The sequence below is a fragment of the Pyrgilauda ruficollis genome, unplaced genomic scaffold (assembly GCF_017590135.1).
Source record: "Pyrgilauda ruficollis isolate IOZ18807 unplaced genomic scaffold, ASM1759013v1 scaffold34, whole genome shotgun sequence".
NCBI classification, from domain to species: Eukaryota; Metazoa; Chordata; class Aves; order Passeriformes; family Passeridae; genus Pyrgilauda; species Pyrgilauda ruficollis.
The window spans coordinates 2,734,339-2,748,621 of record NW_024524822.1 but is presented as its reverse complement, the minus strand read 5'-3'; the positions used below and the strand labels follow the sequence as shown (position 1 = coordinate 2,748,621).

At 45.1% G+C, this 14,283-nt stretch overlaps 1 protein-coding gene across 3 annotated transcripts in view; it reads left to right on the top strand.

Moving 5' to 3' along the window:
* The window catches only part of TNC (tenascin C), a 49,323-nt gene that overhangs the window by 13,020 nt on the left and 22,020 nt on the right, over positions 1 to 14,283 (top strand). Inside the window, exons 10-11 of one of the 3 annotated variants that reach the window (XM_041474757.1) lie at positions 5,647 to 5,919; positions 7,848 to 8,120. The exons of the other annotated variants lie outside the window; for them this stretch is intronic. Coding sequence (XP_041330691.1) covers positions 5,647 to 5,919; positions 7,848 to 8,120 — 546 coding nt within the window. The remainder of the gene's footprint in view (positions 1 to 5,646; positions 5,920 to 7,847; positions 8,121 to 14,283) is intronic. 3 annotated transcript variants of the gene reach the window in all.

Sequence of the window (14,283 nt, the reverse complement as noted above, 5' to 3'; positions counted from 1 at the left end):
ATGTCACAATGTTTTTTTAGTAAAACCACCAGAGAAACATTCCAGTGGAATTCCTCAAAAGGCCAACACCACTCCACAGACATATTCAGGCCAGGCTCAGCCTGGAGGTTTTACCAAGAGATATTGAGCTATTTCCTAAGCTGACAGTAAGAAGTATTCCAGCCTGGGAAGAGTGTATGTTTGTTATCCATCCAGTTTCCCTTTTCAGCCTCTATCTGTTCATTCATCTCACCACTGTGAATCACTCTCTGGCTGTCACCCACCCACCTAAAGCTCCCAGAGCTCTCTGCTTTTTCTGCCCTCATTGTTAAATCAAGTGTTTGAGCTCCACCACTCTTGTTATTCTACAGTTTGATTGTTTTCCAGATTTTCCATTATCTGTTACAACATTCTGCCTGCTAAACAAAGAACACTGATATTTCTGTGGTATCAGAGTATTTTCCATGTATTGATATCATTTTCATTTGTCCTTCTCCTGTTTGTTTGTACACAAAGCCACATATTCCCCTGATACGCATGAATTTAATGTGAGATATATGAGTGTTTTTACCTGTGGTAGAGGAAAACCATTCTTTCTCACCCACAAATTCATTTGTGGAGTCATTAAGTCCAAGGCAATATTCAGAATTACATTCCCTATGTTCCATGGGAGAACATGTACATGGCAACCTCCATGTAGCTGTCAAAGGTGGCACAATAAAATAAATCCACCTGTGAATCCAGCAAAATTCTGGATTCAAATCTTACACAGGTGGTTGGTCCCTCAGGCTTTTTATAATACTGCTGCTGCATTTTCTATCCAGATTGGAGTCACCAAATCCTTGTGTGGCTGTGCTAGAACAGGCAGGAATGTGGGAGAAATGGGGGTGGTCAGGGAAAATGAGGGAAAATGAGAGGCCAGTTTTGACTGATCTTACACAGGGTTCTCTCACACACCCTCAGTACATCAGGAATGTAATGCCACTCTAATTTTATGTTGCCTCTTGTATTTTGGAAGGTTTTATCTTCAGTTTCCATCTCAGCGTTCAGTTTCCCAAGGGTAGATGTCCCCGTGGGATGCACAGCTGCCCTCTCCTCCCCACTGGGCTGCCCACTCTTGTCTTCAGCAGAAACTCTCCCAGCAAAGCCCAGCCCAGCAAAGCCCAGCCACCTCTGTGCCTGTTAAATGAACAACTTTTAGACTAAACAAGTACCAGTATTCTTGATGCAGCAATTTTTTGCCTGTTCCCAGGACAGAAAAGACCTGCTTGGCATCTGCTGATGCACAAGCAGCTGGGAGCTGCAAAATGGTTCCAAACCTTCCTGCTTTGTTCCACGAGCAGCCCTGGAGCAGGCAGATAACAGTTCTGACAGTGGTTTACTGGGAAAGAGGGGATGATGGCAGTGGTGAGCATTGTAGCTGTGCTGGTGTGATGGAAACATGCTTATCTCCAGGTTGCAGCACAGGTAGAGTCTGTTCAGGTCATGTCTAGGGGGATTTAAGAGCAGTTCTTACTTAAATCAAGAATATCAATGACATATGTAAATATTAATATTCATATTATATATAAATATAAATCAGTCTTTGCCTTACAGGCTTCTCTCCTTCCCAGAGGTGAGCAGAAAACAATGTTTTCACATCTGTAGTTACCTGAGAGCATAGTTACAAGATAACATTTCTGCAACTATTTGAAAACATTTCTAATTGATTTTGCTCCTCTGAAAATGTATTTCTTTGTGATGGATGTGTGAATTTGGAGACATGTAATGAATCCTGAGTAGATTTTTGTGCTGAGCTGATGGATGGTGCTCGATGACTTGCTCTCTCTTATTGAATGCAAGTGGAGCATGAAAGCGAGGAAGTCACCGAGGTGTGAAATGATGTGGCTTCCCACTAATGAGGAGATAATTCTGCATGTCAGAGAAATCCTCTGCCTGGTGCCTTGTGGCTGGCATCAGAAAAACGTTGCTTGTGACCTCCACAGCGCTCAGATTTCCAGAATCTGACTGTTCTACAGGATATATCCACAGATCATTCAGCATGTTGAAAGCCAGGGCTCTCCCCTTTCCATTCCTGGATCTCCTAGAATAAATATCTTTTAAGTTCTTTCTATCCTAGTTTTTAGGCAAGAATGTGCGTCCCCTCCACTTTCTTCTGCATGTATCACAATGGATAACTCCTCCAAGCCTGTTTTTGGTAGGATGTGTGGAGCTTTAGCATGTTTCTGCTGTGATTTCTCAGCCTGGGTTTGGATGCGTTTGTGATTTTTTGCATGAATTCCCTTCATGGTTTGTATCAGGAGTATTCACTGATGGGTGTAGGAAAGACAAAGGGCATGTTTGGATACTCAGGGCTCCAATGTGATGTAAATGAGCACAGTTCTTTGGAAGTAATCAAAGAGAACTGATTTCCATCGGCTGAGGATGTGCCAGCTCCCTGCTGGAAGCATTCCAGCTCATCTCTGTTTGCTGGTTGTTGCTCTGGATCTGCTGCTCAGGGTGGCTCTGTGAGAACCAGGCTGTGTGTGCTGCTGCTCCCTTTGCTCGAGGCCTGGATTCAGCCTCCAAAACCAGAACTCCTCTGTTTGCTTTGCTTTCAGAGCCCCCAATGCACAGCCCACAGAATGTTGGAGCAGGTCTTAGCTGTTTTTGGGGGGTTATTATCAGGAAATTTTAGCACTTTTTAGCACTTCTGGCCAGCACACCTGGAGAATCAATCAGTGAAACACCATTTGATCCTCCCAGCCCTGCACCTCCCCAGCACAGTTATTTAACATCCCCCAGCCCTGAGCCTCCTGCTCTGCTGTTATTCCCCCTTCACTCACCCAGCTCAAAAGCCACTGGGGCTCTTCACAACCTTAACACAACCCCCAGGACTTCCAGTAGCTCCACCCTGTCCTGGGCAGCACAGGATGAGGTATTTGATCAGTTCCCTATCACTCTGAAAGGCCTGTCCACTTTAAACAGAACACAGGAAATATTTCTGCTGGGAAATCTTTGAGAAACAGAAATTCCCAGTCTCCCAGCTGGCACACAATTCCAGATTAACCTCCCTGGAAGCTCAAGCTGCTACAGGTGCTTCCCATGGATTCACAGCCACGTGTTCCTTTTCTGCTTCAAAATCCAGAACTTCATTTCCATATGGCTTTGGTACGGATTGTAGGCTTTGTGAGTGATGCTTTTCCTCTTGGCTGGTTTATTCTAACTTTTGCATGGGAAGAAACTCTTACAGCTATGGAATGAGAGCCTGGGGTGCTGCAGCATGGACAATGCCCCATGCAGCTCTGAAGGTGATGCAGCATCAAATCTCTCTTTTCAAATTGCATGCAAAGAGAGGCGTTGATGCATCTGCTGCTGATAAGGGATGTGGAAATGGAGATATGCTGCACATGCTTGTCTGGATTGTGCTTGAACACAGGAAGAGTTTGGCATGGAAGTGATGATGTCAGAGAAAAAAAAAAGATTGTGAGACCTTTCTAAAAACGGCCACCTCTTACCCCTGTTCCATGAATTTCATGAGGTGACAGGGCTGAGTTCAGTAATGACCAAAGCACCAGGGTGTGAGCTCAGATCTGGAGACTAAGGACTGTACTTGTCCATCCCTCAAAACCAAATTCCCAACATGAGGTAAACTATTTATGTAGAGGCACAAAGATTATTTCACAGAGCCAGAACAGCTTCACCTCTCCATGGTTTGTTCTCTCTGATTATTGTTTTGTTTTTGGGGTTTTTTAATAAGAAAGATCATCCCTTGATCTTTACCATGACACTGTAGTTGCTTGGTCATCTGTGTTGGATGCTGGATGGCTGAGGATTTTGGAGCCCCCCAGCAATCCTGTTTGGTGCATGATTCCACAGGAGAACCCCTTGGTCCCTGGAGAGCGTGAGAGGGTTGTTTGCTTTTCTGTCAAACATGCATGAGCAACAAATGGCAGGAAAAGGGGCTCTGCATTGTGGAGGAGAACGAAACTGAGCATTTTCAGAGAAATCAGAATTGCTTTCAACTTTTGATGGTTCCTGCATTACTTATTATAACCAAGCTTCTATTTAAAAGATTTAACTTCACTATAACTTTAGTTTCATTTTCATTTTAAGGAAATGTATTTGTTTTATTTGTTTCTGTTGCCACCAACAGATTGTGATCTCTATACAACCAGTTCCCTTTCTGTCCTGCTTTCTCTTTTCCAGACAACAGTCCTATTTTGACAGAATTCATATTTTACCTCAATGAGTTTCCTTTCTGTTCCTGATAAGGGAAGACAGCTCTGGATTAATGCATTTCTTTTATTGTTGTTGCACATCGCCATCATGTCATAAACAATCTCTTTCCTTCTAACAGGATGGGAAAAGCTCAACAGAACTTCTGTTCCTGAATAGTAGCAATTTACTGATTGGTTAATGAATTTTACTGAAATTGTTATGATCTATGAGTGCTCAACCACTGAAAATCCAGCCCCAGCTGCCTGCCTAAGGCTTTGAGCAGTCATGCAATAATCACTCTGGTTTTACAGGCAGAAACTCCATATGAGTGATGCTGCTGAGCCTAAATTTCATTTATTCCAGAGCCCCTTAACTACTGTATTACAATATGCATAAAGTTGAAGTTTACAATTGACAAATCAGATCCATTTCCCTTCATGCAGCATCTCTTATGAATTCTCAGTCATGAGAAGAATGGATTATTCAGAGACACTCTGTTCTTACTGTAACACTTATGTGTCAGCAATTCAAATCAGAAGGGTGCTAGAAAATCAGCAGAGGCCACAGGTCAGTGGCAGAGCACAGAGGAGTTTCCAGGTAGAAAAACCAGGCAGTGCTCTCTCATTTTCACCTCTGGCTGTTAATGTTAAGGAATCAGTTGCATCTCCTTTGTAACAAAGAACTTTCCATTCTTGCTGAACAAATGACCTCAACTTTCAGATTTAACAGCAGCAGTTACCTCTGCTGGCTCCCAGCTTCCATGGCCACCCCTGTGGGGGTTTGCAAGAATGTTAATTTCTGTGAATGAACACTTTGATTTTAGATTAATATCAGTAACTCTGAAAGTCCTGTCTCCACCCACAGAAAGGTTTTGTGGGTAGAATAATGAGCTAAAAGAGGACAAATCCATTGAAGACATGCAGACATGGAGGCATTTTCCTCTTCTTTATTGTTTTGCATTAGAAATAGTTTGGAAGCATAAGCAGCATCCTTCAAGTGGATGCAATTAAAAGCATAAATATTTGAATCCCAGCTACTCTAAACCATACCCTTTCCTACCCTTACAACACAGTTACTTCAGAATGGCACTGAAGTGGTTTCACAACTCAGTGTATCACACTGAGTAAAGTTGTCATAGTAATACCTACTTATCTCATAGGGAGTTTAATTAATGTTGATAAATCACTGTAGCTGTAAGATTCTCTATGAGCTGCATTCTGTGGGCAGCCTCTCAATATTTATTAATTATTACAATTCTTCTCTCACTGTTTTGTTTTGCCATGTCTCCAAAGAGACTTTATTGAAGTTATCTGAGGCAGCTGATAATGTAAATGTAGGGGGGCAGGGGGGCCATCTCCGTGGCCCTGATTAAATGTGAAATTCATTAACACAGAACCTCATTAAATAATCCGACATCAGCACCACTCTGCAACCCAAGTAACAGATTGCCTCTCTGTCCTTATCCAGAGGAGGAACCTGAGCTGGGGACGTTCTCAGTGTCAGAGCCTGGCTGGGATGGTTTCCAGCTCACCTGGACAGCAGCAGACGGGGCCTATGAGAGCTTTGTCCTGCAGGTGCAGGAGGCTGGCAGCCCCGAGCACAGCCGCAATGTCACAGTCCCGGGGACACTGAGCTCTGTGAATGTCACCGGCCTCAAGGCCAACACTTCTTACAACGTCACCCTTCAGGGGCTCACTCGGGGCTACAGGAGCAAGCCCCTTTCTCTTGAGACCACCACAGGTACCTTTTCTGCAGCGCCACGTTCTTTCTGACACAGATGTGAGCCTGAGCTCCTACAAGTGCTGGGCAAGTCCTGCTCGCTGGGACAGCCTTGCATGGGGTGCCCTGAGCTCCTTAAAGCCTCGCCGAACACCTCTGGCATGGAAATGCCTCATGGTCAGGCTTCCCAGCCAGAGCTTCAGTGCCCTGGTGCAGCCCTTCCCTCCCTGCTTTCCCCCACCCACCTCAGAACAGCTTTTTTGTTCCCTTTCCTCACTTACCTGGCTGACACTAACAGCAAAACCCAGCTGGATGTTGTACCTGCTTAGGGAAGGCCAGGTTAAGTTATAAAAATCATTCCTCTATCAACCCAGATAATCAAAGTCTGAGAGTGTGTTCAGTTTTTACCCTTCAGAAGCTGCCTCTGAAATTCTGCAGTATCTTCTGTGTGAATTCAGACTCAGTAAAGTTGTGTGCACCTGACTCAGGGCAAGGACGAACACCTTCCGTATGTTCTCATATAGGAAAGGACACAAATTAATTCCTAATAAGACTAATAAAATTTATTAAGCCATATAAGATCATGAAACAGTCTGCCCTGACAAAGATATAATGCAAAAAATTAAATTCAGTAGAACTACCCTGGCATAAAACTGGCCTGAAAGGAGGAAGGGGAGCTCTGTGCCATCAGAAGCTTGCATGAAGCTCATCAAGGGCCCCAAAATAATTTTTTGGCTCATCATATGAAAGGCAACAGTTTGAAATAAGAGCTTATCACAGGCTTTGACCATGAGAGATAAATGTATATTTGCATCTCTGCTGTGTAGCTCTCTGATCCTCCCAGGTGTTATGATAACTGTAATGAGCAGTGTGAATTAATTGGCACTAAAGGGGCATCAGTGGCCTTTCCTTCAGATAATCTCTTGTAGACAATTTCTGCTGCCTCTGGGCTCCCCTGCAGCCCTTTGCAACATCCTGTCTCTGTGAGATAGCCAGAGCAGGCTCGTGCCAGGCTCCCCCAAGCACATGGTACCCAGCCCAGACAGGGATGAAAGCACCTGCGAGAACTAATTGGAATTACAGCATGAAGAGCAGCAGAGCTTGCTTGTTTCTGTAGTGCTTAGAGCAGCCTGGCTTGGGCAGGAATGGCTGTGCTGTGTCCCAGGAAAGTGCTGAGCTTTGAGAGTCCTCACCAGGAGCTGGGAGCAGATGCCTGTGGAGACCAGAGCAATGTGCTGGACAAAGAGACAAAGCAGGAAACTCATCATGGGTGTCCTGCCTAAATAAGCAATGTGCTCCCTTCCTTAACCCTCGTGAAAACAGCAGAAAATGCCCTGCTGAGGTTTTCCTTTCCCTTTATGGGTCAAGCTCAGCACCCGGCTTTTCAAAATCTTCCCTTCTGGGGACTTCCAATTGTTAAAAAATATCTGAACCTTCCTGTAACGCTACGGGGATGTCTGCAGAGAGAAAGAAACCCCAAGGCATCTCTCTCTGTTTTGCATTTTGGCTCCAGCTCCAAAATTACAAGCCAGCTTGCACAGGCTTAAGCTGAAAGGGAAAGTAGAAGAGTAAACAAAACACAAGATTTTCCTTTGTAACAGCTTTGGTTTTAGCTTCTCCTAAAACTGGAAGCTGTCTTTTCCAAATGCCCCAGGGGCATTCTAGACAATCTTTTTGCATCTGCTTTCACGCTCAGACCTCAAAGACATGGCTGCTCCCACAGGGAAAGAGAAATAACCATAGTCTTAAATGTTATTTTAATTTTTTTTCCTTATCTAACATTTTGCAATGCTTTCATTTGATTTCCTCCCCTTGGTACCTGTCTGCTTGTAGCAAGCTTTTACTCACAGCCCTTCCCCAGCTCGCAGTGCTGCCAGCATGGCAGAGAGGAGCCTTTGAGAGCAGGAGGAGGTCGGGGCCCTTCTGACGGGTGTTGTTTCCCTCCCCAGGAGAGCAGCCCGGCGTTGCTGAGCTAATGGTTTCCGACATTACCCCCGAAAGCTTCAACCTCTCCTGGACAGCCTCCAACGGGGACTTCGACGTCTTTACCATTGAAATTATTGATTCTAACAGGTTGCTGGAGCCCATGGAGTTCAACTTCTCAGGCAACTCAAGGACTGCTCATATCTCAGGGCTTTCTCCCAGCACTGATTTCATTGTCTACCTCTCCGGGATCTCTCGCGGGTTCCGCACACAGGCAATCAGTGCTGCAGCTACCACAGGTACACCAAACCTACCTCAGCGCTAACTCTGCTTTTTTGAACTCTTCCTTGCAGGTTGTGCCCCCTTCCCTGCCCTCAGCTACCCCACAGCCCACCCATTTCCCAACCCTCTGCCTCTACGCCTTCCGAGGAAGACCAGCCGGGGACATTGTGAGCTGGGAATGCTGAGCCACCATCCCATCCAGAAAAGTCAGGCAATCCCATTGTGCTGGGATTTCATTCACACAATGAGTCTAGACATCAAGGTTGAGGCAGCCTCTCAGGCAGAAGAGAAGCAAAGCAAATATCCCAAGAACCAAGTGGGAGATGATTCCTTATGTTCACCTTTCAACCTGTGTGTGCATCTGTCCCACAGCTCAGACAGGACACAGCTTCTCTCAGAAAAGCTGATTTCTAGACACAGATTTACCCTGATTCTCCCAAAAGATGTCAGGCATGTTTCAGTCTGTGCCAGCATAATCCTGCAAGCCACATTCACTGCTTGAATTCAGCTTCAATTATTCAGGTTGTGTTGGGTGAGAGATTGAAAAATCCATTTAAGTTGATGTCAGAGAAGGGAATAGGCAGGCACTGAGTTGTTGGCATGTTGAAAGTCCATTTAAGTTGATGTCAGAGAAGGAATAGGCAGGCACTGAGTTGTTGGCAAGTTGAACATTTCAAGGTTTTACAGTTGACAGCTCTCCTAGAAAAGACAGGGAAGTCAAATGTTCAGGATGAGCGTGGAAAGTGAGGACTGGACTACAGAAACAGAACATTGTTATTGCAGGCAGATAATGGCTCATGTTATGATTGTTAAACACCTCCACCAAATTTTGCCCCTCTAGGAAAAGTTGCCGTAGTGATTTGTCATAGGAATGAGAAATGTGGTCAGTGAAAGCAAAATATCAAATCTCAGCTATCAGATAATATAATATCAATTTCCAGCAGCAGCAGACTGTAAATATCCTCATCTGATGATGAGTGGCAGAGTCAGGGTGGCAGCAAGGGTATGGGAAACATAGGGAAACACAAGGCTGGGTGACCCTTGTGTCCCATGGTCATGTGAATTCAAACTTCTCTGTTAATTTATTTTATTGCTTTGGCTTTTAATAACTGTGATATGTTTCCATTTGTTTTTCTTCCCGTAGTAAAGGAACTTCTCCTTAGCAAACTCAGTGTATCAAATGCTACCTCAGACAGCCTGTCACTCGCCTGGGAGGCACAGGACAAGGCCTTTGATCACTTTATTCTGGAAGTCAGGAACTCTGACTTCCCCTTGGACTCCCTGGTGCTCACAGTGCCAGGGGACTCCCGGCACTCTGTAGTGACCAACCTCAAAGCTGCCACTAATTACACAGTCCAGCTCCATGGGGTAATTGATGGGCAAGGTGGGCAGACCTTGACAGCCATGGCAACCACAGGTATTTCACTGTTTCACCTTCCAGGTTTGCTTTTTATTCTCCTTTCTCTTGCTGTCCACCAAACTGCTCTAAAACGTGGCTCCAACTCACCATCATTCCCTTGGGGAATTATAGTATGGATCCTTCCAACCATGAGGGGAGGCTGAAATGCACTGAGAGGGCTTGGAAAAAGATCTGTGGCAATGGAAAAGGCTGAAAAAGTGCCCCCAGCATTAAGAGAGGCAGTAGTAAACCATGATGGTTTCCTTATATATACACACATCTCTGCAAGTTCAGTGTATATATAATTGCCTTGCTCCAGATGGTTGATGTGTTTCACTCAGCATCTTTGCATTTGATCTTGAATGAAGTTGTTCATCCCACCCTCACTTGCTGTGCTGGGGGTGGGAGAGAGGCCTCCATGTGGTTCTCAGCCTGGAGAGGCTCCTGCATGTCAGTTTTGTCCTCCTTAAACCCAAATGTCTCCCAAGGCATTTGCATCTCTGGTGGGCGTTTCGTGCCGCATGTGAAATGATCAACCCAAACTGCATGGAGTGGTCTGGCCACCTTCTGCTGGTCCTGATATTTTCTCTGCCCAGGATTTTTATGTTCTCAGCACAGAGCAGGGCTCAAAAAACAAATTCCCCTTTTCTTGGTGGTCAGCCCACCACTGTGTCCTTTGCATTGCTCCCTTTGAGTCTCCACAGCCTGTCTTGTTTCCCTGGATGGTGGTGATTCCAGGATGGCAGGAGATCACTAAGACTTGCCTGAGGATATGATTCCAGCTCATTTTGCATGTAACATTCCTGGGAGTCAGGCTGTCATGATGGGAATGTGCCTGACCATGGATGCAGGTGGCATGTGAAAGAATGTGGCCATGCCACGTTGAGGTTGGAAAGGCTCCATTTGCCCTCTCTGAGCTGCATGTGGGACTGAGGGCTCAGTTTTCCTGGGGTTTCCACCCAAGCCTGTTTGCTTTGTGGATATTTTTTCATCTCCTTGCCTGTCTTCACGAGCACCGTGGTGGTACTTTCCTTTCCCTGCTGGTCATGAAGGCATCCATGGTCACTGGTTGATAGCATGACATCTGTGACATCTGTGTCCTTAATCGGGGCCACTTCCATTCACCTCTTCCCAGACAATTCCAGAGAAGGAGGTGGATTATTATTTAAAAGTCTTGCAATGAGGGATGGGAGTAAAAGTTGGAACATCTTGCAGCAGTATTTGTTTTAGCAAAGAAAAATTCACTCTTTCACCACTCTCTGTCAGTGGGATCCTCTCTCTGACTTCTTTCCCAGCATGGATCACTCTTCCATCATTATTTTTCTGTGTCTCACTGGCTGCATTTCCCAAGGTGTTCTTGGTTCCTACTCAATTGGCAACATAAAAATCAGCAAATCAGCCCAGAGAGCAAACACAGGATTCTCTGACCCTCTGACTGTTGGGTCATGTTTGTTCTCTCTCTGGCCTTTAATGAAACTTTAATGATTTTTGTGCTAAGTGTAAGAGATTTAAAAGAGAATGGGTAAGGAGCTCTCCCTCTCCTGAAGGACAAGTTTCTCTCCTGGCAGGGCAAAGATGTGAATTTGAATTTTCTCCAGCAGAAAAGGAAAGTTTTGGCTTCTTGTGGAGGTGCCCTGACCACTGAACAGTCAGGAAGGAGAGCAAGAGTAGTGTTGTGGGGTTTATTGTTTATTAGACATTCTCTGATTGTGCCTAATCAGAGGATGAGGAACACCTTATCTATGGAGTCCATGGAGGTTTTGGCCTGAGATTAGTGCTGAGATAATCCCTGAAATCCCTCATAAACCTCAGAGTCCAAAAATAGAAGTATCTACAACTCCAGGGAACAGAAACACCAAACAGAACCTGGACTGGGATTTCAAGGATTCCTGCCTGAATCCAACTTTCTCTATTTTGGAATTGCTGTGGGTCTGTATTCCCATCAAATTCCCAGGGTGGAATTCCCACAATTTGTATGTGTATGTTGTTGGTGCTTCTGCAAACCAGGCCCAGATTTCATTAGGCAAGTTGAGTTTATTTAAGAAAATTTAATGAAAAAAATATAAAAGTCAGCACTAATTTCAGTGGCTTCTTTCCAAAACCTGAGAAAATAGCTCTTGCAATGCTGCTTTTTAATTTTTTTTTTTTAATTCAACCACAGCAAAACAAGCCTAAAACATTATTTTTGAGCACCTCCAATCCCCCTGTGCTGATTCCCCCACCCCCTTGAGTAAAGCTGCCTGTTCACCTGTGTTCCTTTCTCCCCCAGAGGCTGAGCCACAGCTGGGCACGCTCTCCCTCACAAATGTTACCCCTGACAGCTTCAACCTGTCCTGGACCACCCGAGATGGGCCCTTTGCCACGTTTGTTATCAAAATCCAAGATTCCCTGGCGGCACAGGAAGCCCAGGAGCTGACGGTGCCAGGGGGCACCCGCAGTGCCCACATCTCAGGCCTCACAGACCACACTGCCTATGACATTCACATTCAGGGCACCACCAGGGCTGGTGTCCACACTGAGCCCCTCACTGCTTTTGTCACCACAGGTACCTCGAAGCTTTGGAGTCCCTTTCTTGGCTCAGGGAAATGAGGGTGTCCCAAAAAGGATCTCCCCAGCACGGAGTTTGTTTGAAAACCTGCTGCAAGGAGGGGTCAGAACAGGAATGTTGGCCTTTAAAAAATTTCCTAGGAGCAGGATTAGTTTAAAGGGAGTTAAAAGGCCAGGTTGGATGGGGCTCTGAGCAATCTGGGATAATGGAAGTTATCCCTGCCCATGGAACTGGATGAGTTTAAGGTCCCTTCCAACCCAGATTATTCTGTGATTCCATGATTCTGTCATTAAGAATCTGCTTTTATAACTCCTGAAGTTTGAGGGAGAAATTTGCCTGCTGCTCAGAAGTTCATCAGACAGGACTGGCTCGTGGAACACCTCCTGTCCCAGGATGTTCCTTTCTAGAGACCTACTCAAAATATGAATATTGGAGATTGCTTGATTAGAAGTAAATAAGATGCAAACATATCTCTAAAATGAGTACTCAAATGTGTAAATATTAATACATAAGGAATTCCAAATGATAACTCTTCAGGTGGCAATTTTTATGCCAAATTCTAACAAAATCCATGTCAGTGTTTGTGAAATGTCAAAAGCAAACCCAAAGCCCTTTTCAGGAGAAGGTTCTGCCTTTAACTAACAGGTGTTTTCTGAATTGAGTGGGATTTTGAGTAATTGGAAGATTGGCTGAATCAGCTCCTGAGCCAACAGAGCAAGGCTGGACAAATACTGTGGAGAAATACAAGCAGTGCCTGGGTTCCAGGATCAAGGCCAGGGCTTAGCAGAGCCACCTGATCTTCCTCTTTGACTTGTCAGATTTTGAGTGAGCAAAATACACTGAGAACCTTGTGGCCTTTTTTTTTTTTTTTTTTCTGAGACTTTTAGTGGATAAATTTTGAAGCATTTTCCACATCTTTTCACTTTGACAAATGTCACACTGATGTGAAAAAGGAGCCCTCAGTGGAATTTCTTTAAGTTGTCAACAGAGCCCAGCAGCAGCTGATTTGCACTGGCTGTAACCCTGAGTGATTAATGTTCCTGTTCTGGCCCCTCTGACCCCGCCAGCACTGAAAACTAACACTGGAGATATTCACATGCAATAGGTGAAGAAGCAAAATACAGGAGTTGGGAATGCCCAAACTGAGGCTTGTCTCTAAAGCACTGATGGTGGAGAGAAGTAAAAATATAATTGAAAGCTTTATGTGAATAATTTCTAAAGCAGTTTTGGTTATAACTTTCTTACAGTGCAAGGGTAGCAGCAGAAATCTGCTTACAAAGGCAGCTTGGGAGGGGTTCCAGTGGAGCTTGTGAGAGGAGGTGCTGAGACAGCCTTGAGAAAAATTCAAAATTGAGCTCCATTGAAAATCCTCATCTTGTGGTCCTAACTATTAGATCCACACTAGAGGGGAAAATGTGATTTTTATTTGATGGAATCTGTGACACTTTCTAATTTGCAATGTTTTTCACTTCTTTTTTTTGTGTGTGTGTGTGTTTTTGCACCTTCCCTTCTTTTAGAGGCCATGCCCCCACTGGAAAACCTAACAGTGTCTGATACGAACCCCTATGGGTTCACAGTGTCCTGGATGGCATCGGAGAATGCCTTTGACAACTTTCTAGTAGTCGTGGTGGATTCTGGCAAGCTGCTGGACCCACAGGAGTTCCTCCTTTCGGGAGCCCAGAGAGAGCTGAAGCTTAAAGGCCTAATTACTGGCATTGGCTATGAGGTTTTGCTTTATGGGTTTGCCAAGGGGCACCAAACAAAGCCCCTGAGCGCTCTGGCTGTTACAGGTATTTCAATGTGAGCAAACTGTTCCCTTCCACCCTTTTCTCTCTCACTTTCCTTCTCACATGGAAGATGTTTCGTGCAAACTTTGGCTTTTGCATCCTTCTCTGCATCGTGGCTCCACGTAACTCCTTGTGACTGATGGGTTCACCAGTGGAATTCTGTTCCCTTTAACTGGATGTCTCCCTCTGAGGGATCCTGTGGAGGAGCATGTGGGGGCCTGAGGGGTGAAAGTTCTGGTCTTGCAGGTACCTCTAACAAAGTCTTGAAAGAAGAATGGCTGCATGCAGAGCTCGTCTTGTTAACAGCTGGGCACAACAGCATTCTCCAACAGCAGCATTCTCCCACGTTCCAGCCACCAGGACCTTCAGGAAGAGCCATGGACTTCTTCCCATGGCCTCCTCTCTTTGTTTCTCCACGTGGGTTCCACCCACAGTGGGATCATCGC